General features: G+C 43.6%; 1 protein-coding gene across 1 annotated transcript in view; it reads right to left on the reverse strand.

The window, feature by feature from the left end:
• Positions 1-3,419, reverse strand: part of LOC118383113 (GTP-binding protein 1-like) — a 13,229-nt gene extending 9,810 nt beyond the window's left edge. Inside the window, 1 exon segment of the mRNA XM_052511891.1 lies at positions 2,938-3,419. Within this exon segment, the coding sequence (XP_052367851.1) occupies positions 2,938-3,135 (198 nt within the window). The 5' untranslated portion in view covers positions 3,136-3,419.
• Between the last annotated feature and the right edge of the window lie 2,647 nt (positions 3,420-6,066).

Genomic DNA, 6,066 nt, shown 5'->3' on the forward strand with positions numbered 1-6,066 from the left:
GTCAATAACACAGTAGGAAAAAAAGGGAGTCTATATACATTGTGTGCAAAAGGCATGAGGAGGTAGGTGAATAATTACAATTTTGCAGATTAACACTGGAGTGATAAATGATCAGATGGTCATGTACAGGTAGAGATATTGGTGTGCAAAAGAGCAGAAAAGTAAATAAAAACAGTATGGAGATGAGGTAGGTAAAAATGGGTGGGCTATTTACCGATAGACTATGTACAGCTGCAGCGATCGTTTAGCTGCTCAGATAGCAGATGTTTGAAGTTGGTGAGGGAGATAAAAGTCTCCAACTTCAGCGATTTTTGCAATTCTTTCCAGTCACAGGCAGCAGAGAACTGGAACGAAAGGCGGCCAAATGAGGTGTTGGCTTTAGGGATGATCAGTGAGATACACCTGCTGGAGCGCGTGCTACGGGTGGGTGTTGCCATCGTGACCAGTGAACTGAGATAAGGCGGAGCTTTACCTAGCATGGACTTGTAGATGACCTGGAGCCAGTGGGTCTGGCGACGAATATGTAGCGAGGGCCAGCCGACTAGAGCATACAGGTCGCAGTGGTGGGTGGTATAAGGTTCTTTAGTGACAAAACGGATGGCACTGTGATAAACTGCATCCAGTTTACTGAGTAGAGTGTTGGAAGCAATTTTGTAGATGACATCGCCGAAGTCGAGGATCGGTAGGATAGTCAGTTTTACTAGGGTAAGTTTGGCGGCGTGACTGAAGGAGGCTTTGTTGCGGAATAGAAAGCCAACTCTAGATTTGATTTTCGATTGGAGATGTTTGATAGGAGTCTGGAAGGAGAGTTTACAGTCTATCCAGACACCTAGGTACTTATAGATGTCCACATATTCAAGGTCGGAACCATCCAGAGTGGTGATGCTGGTCAGGCGTACGGGTGCAGGCAGCGAACGGTTGAAAAGCATGCATTTGGTTTTACTAGCGTTTAAGAGCAGTTGGAGGCCACGGAAGGAGTGTTGTATGGCATTGAAGCTCATTTGGAGGTTAGATAGCACAGTGTCCAAGGACGGGCCGGAAGTATATAGACTGGTGTCGTCTGCGTAGAGGTGGATCAGGGAATCGCCCGCAGCAAGAGCAACATCATTGAGATATACAGAGAAAAGTGTCGGCCCGAGAATTGAACCCTGTGGCACCCCCATAGAGACTGCCAGAGGACCGGACAGCATGCCCTCCGATTTGACACACTGAACTCTGTCTGCAAAGTAGTTGGTGAACCAGGCAAGGCAGTCATCAGAAAAACCGAGGCTACCGAGTCTGCCGATAAGAATATGGTGATTGACAGAGTCGAAAGCCTTGGCAAGGTCGATGAAGACTGCTGCACAGTACTGTCTTTTATCGATGGCGGTTATGATATCGTTTAGTACCTTGAGTGTGGCTGAGGTGCACCCGTGACTGGCTCGGAAACCAGATTGCACAGCGGAGAAGGTACGGTGGGATTCGAGATGGTCAGTGACCTGTTTGTTGACTTGGCTTTCGAAGACCTTAGGTAGGCAGGGCAAGATGGATATAGGTCTGTAACAGTTTGGGTCCAGGGTGTCTCCGCCTTTGAAGAGGGGGATGACTGCAGCAGCTTTCCAATCCTTGAACAGGCTGGTAATAGGGGTTGCGACAATGGCGGCGGATAGTTTCAGAAATAGAGGGTCCAGATTGTCAAGCCCAGCTGATTTGTATGGGTCCAGGTTTTGCAGCTCTTTCAGAACATCTGCTATCTGGATTTGGGTAAAGGAGAACCTGGAGAGGCTTGGGCGAGTAGCTGCGGGGGGGGCGGAGCTGTTGGCCGAGGTTGGAGTAGCCAGGCGGAAGGCATGGCCAGCCGTTGAGAAATGCTTGTTGAAGTTTTCGATAATCATTGATTTATCGGTGGTGACCGTGTTACCTAACCTCAGTGCAGTGGGCAGCTGGGAGGAGGTGCTCTTGTTCTCCATGGACTTCAGTGTCCCAGAACTTTTTGGAGTTGGAGCTACAGGATGCAAACTAGTGTTGTCTGTGTTTTGTCCCATATTTATATTTGATTTCTTTTTTAACCCAACCCCCGTCCCTGCATAGGGTTAGGCCATCATTGTAAATAAGAATTTGTTCTTAACTAACTTGCCTAGTTAAAAAAAGTTTCATAAAAAATAAACACACATACACCTAGCCTATTTGTTCTGTAGTATTGACACCAAAACGTCCTAGAAGTATTGCATCTTTCTGTTTATTCTAGTTCGTTTCTCTCTGTTGATACTGATCTTGATATGGATGAGTGCCGAAGATGGAGGGAGATGGGTTTCCTGTCAGTCAACAACACACTGATCATTGTTCAGCACTGTAAGTTGAGCCTGGCCCATTTGCCAGAAACACTTCCTTCTGACACACACCATTTCCCTATTGCCCTGTGTTTCATCAGGCCAAGTGGTGGCACAGTATGTATAAGGACTCATCAACCAGAGAAAGAGTCATGCCCATGGCTGTGGTTTGTGAGTCACACTGCTGCTGGAGTGTCCTCTCTCTAGCCAGTAGTTACATCACCCATAACACATTCAAGACCCATTCAAACCACATCTGATATGCTTGCTAAAGCCTCTTAAGGATCCGCACCTTTATTTCAATTTTCTTGTTACTTACAACCTTCATGCTAATTGCATTAGCCTACGTTAGCTCAACCGAAGTTTAAGGTGACGGAGTCAGTAGGACATTTAAAACTACAAACTTTTGCCACAAATATAGTTCTGAACTTTTAGATATGCAAATCTGCATAACATTGTAAGCAAGATGGGCACTCAGCTTGATTGATTAGTATATAGCACAATCGTTATTCTAACTAGCTAACTTAGCTTGCAATACAGCAGCCAGAATGACAGCATGTTTAGGCATAATAAATGCCTATTTGAAGATGATAAACACAGCCCCGACTAGCGCGGCCAGGCTAACTACCTTGCTAGTAAAGTCAATCCCGAGATCCCCGGTCTCGCCGTTGAAGAGGTCGCCGTTCTCGAGGCACTCTTCCCCGGCGTCATGATCTCCACAACCTCCTCCATCCGGAGCAAAAATGCTCGCGGGCATCAGAGCGTCTGCGAGGACTGGTATGGAATTTGGGCTTATATTCGGCTCGTGTGCAGCCAACGATGCCATTATGTCAGCTTTGCAGTAACGATTGCTATATTGTCTTCTTGCTGTCTCTTGTGTTGATTATTATGACAGCTAGCTAGCTTCAGACCACTAAACAGCTGATATGTGCAGTTATTACACAGAACTGAGAAACAAAGCAATTGTATGATACAGGCAGAATACAAAAATTATCTCGTACGTTTTGGCTTTCTGTGTAGCTAGCAATAAAACATATGTTTACAATCCTCCAAGTGGCAACAGAAAATTGCGGTGACGTAAATTAAAAAACATAAGGGGGTTGGTTCATAGTGTTTTTTTGCTGACACACCTTCTTATCAAAAATCTAACCAATTGCGCGCCGAATACCCAAATAATATTCCAGAATAAACCAATCAGAGCAAGTCAGTGCTTCACATATAATTAGAAAAAACGTCCAGCGTGGTTAAAATATCGGCGTGGTTGATATCAGCAATGCGTCAACTCGTTGTATCAGGATTGGTTCCTGCTCATTCATTGAATAAAGATAAAGTCGCTTTAACGGAATGATGCAAAGAGGTGCAAAACATGCCTGACATGCCTAACGTTATTCCCAAACAAGCCATAGGTCAATTGTAACCAAGTAATAACCAGTCATCGAGGGGAAATCTGCAAACAGGGGAGACTTCCTTGTGAGATGCCAATGTGATATGTTGATGATAAAGGGGAAACAGCAAGAGCTGTGACGTAATTAGCTTCAACCGCATTTGAGGATTCTGATGGGACATTGGTATAAACAGACCACGAAGCTATGATGTAGCCTGCCAGCGAGTCAGCCAGTGTGCAATCATGGGGCAGGCACACTACCAACTGTGACACAAAGGCATAGATAGACCTCTTGGCAGCGGTCGTAGTAACGTTAGTCTATGACACATATAGAGAATGAGTGAGCGTAATGTTTACTGTTCATTTTTGTTTATTTCACTTTTGTATATTTTCTACTTCACTTGCTTTGGCAATGTTAACATATGTTTCCCATGCCAGTAAAGCCCATTGAATTGAATTGAAATGAGTGAGTTTCATACAGGAAGGTACAGGGGCTAAATACAGTCCAGGGAGGTTTCATACCCAAGATAATATTTTTTTCAATGGAAATTAAATACAATTTTCTCCCTACTCAAGTCTACATACTTAATATGATTTAGGAATGATCATTGCCGCTCAATCTGACTGACTGATATGTAGGCTGGATTATGGCCTATGATGTGTATGTTGGCAACGATTTCCTTTTTAATTCGGCACATTTGTTTACATTTTTAGGAAAGCGCTCGTTTCACGGTAAAGTCTGCACCTGTTGTATTCGGCGCGAGGGGCAAATAAAATGTGATGTGAACTTGGCATATATTGTTTATTATGGTTATTATGGTTTCTATTGCAAGTGTACTACCCAGTGGCAACACACGAGGGCAGTATAGATGAGGGAGGAATGGTTTATGTGGATAACGTTATTCAGATGCCATGTGCACAGTTTCCAGTAACTGGGTGTGCCCACGCCTGAGAAATAGTGTGCTGGTGACCAACATAGATATTACGAATGATAGTGGGCAAATCCCCCAACCCACAAGGTGAATCATTTGTCGATGTGCCCATGAGCAAGGCACTTAACCGTAACTGCCCCATGGTCGCCACTGATATTGGCAGACCCTGGCCATGACCCCACTCTCCAAGGGTTTCTCAGGAAGAGAAGGATATGCAAAAAAACACATTTCCAATAACCACATGTGTAAAATACACACTTGTACATGACAAATATAAGCAGAAACCAAATGATTATAATAAAATGATGTTGTGTAAAGATCTGTTGGACTACTTTACGTGACTGGAACATTGTCCTCTATATCTAACCCAGTGTACAGTTTGCTGTAGAATAAGTATCAGTTATGCAGCTGTTTCCTCTGTCCATCCAGCTCTGGTTTCTGTTGTAATTGAGTCTTATGACTGTCTCAAGACCAGCCCAGGGGAACTGAGTCTGTGCTACACATTGAACTCTTACACCACATTTAGCAACACACAATGTCATCTGAATTTGGCCTGATACTGTGCTGGTATGTGGGTATGTGTGCATGGAACCACAGAACCATAGAATGATCATGGAAAACTACTAATTCTCTGGAGGGTGTGTGTGTGCTACTGAATGGAGGATATGTTTTTGTAAACAGTAGCACTGCAGTCCAGAGTATATTAAATGTGGGCTATCCTGACTTCAATAGCAATGCAGTCCAGAGTATATTAAATGTGGGCTATCCTGACTTCAATAGCAATGCAGTCCAGAGTATATTAAATGTGGGCTATCCTGACTTCAATAGCAATGCAGTCCAGAGTATATTAAATGTGGGCTATCCTGACTTCAGTAGCAATGCATTCCAAAGTATATTAAATGTGGGCTATCCTGACTTCAGTAGCAATGCATTCCAGAGTATATTAAATGTGGGCTATCCTGACTTCAGTAGCAATGCATTCCAGAGTATATTACATGTGGGCTATCCTGACTTCAGTAGCAATGCATTCCAAAGTATATTAAATGTGGGCTATCCTGACTTCAGTAGCAATGCATTCCAGAGTATATTAAATGTGGGCTATCCTGACTTCAATAGCAATGCAGTCCAGAGTATATTAAATGTGGGCTATCCTGACTTCAGTAGCAATGCATTCCAGAGTATATTAAATGTGGGCTATCCTGACTTCAGTAGCAATGCATTCCAAAGTATATTAAATGTGGGCTATCCTGACTTCAGTAGCAATGCATTCCAGAGTATATTAAATGTGGGCTATCCTGACTTCAATAGCAATGCAGTCCAGAGTATATTAAATGTGGGCTATCCTGACTTCAGTAGCAATGCATTCCAGAGTATATTAAATGTGGGCTATCCTGACTTCAATAGCAATGCATTCCAGAGTATATTAAATGTGGGCTATCCT

Source organism: Oncorhynchus keta, unplaced genomic scaffold (genome assembly GCF_023373465.1).
Source record: "Oncorhynchus keta strain PuntledgeMale-10-30-2019 unplaced genomic scaffold, Oket_V2 Un_contig_7686_pilon_pilon, whole genome shotgun sequence".
Lineage (NCBI taxonomy): Eukaryota > Metazoa > Chordata > Actinopteri > Salmoniformes > Salmonidae > Oncorhynchus > Oncorhynchus keta.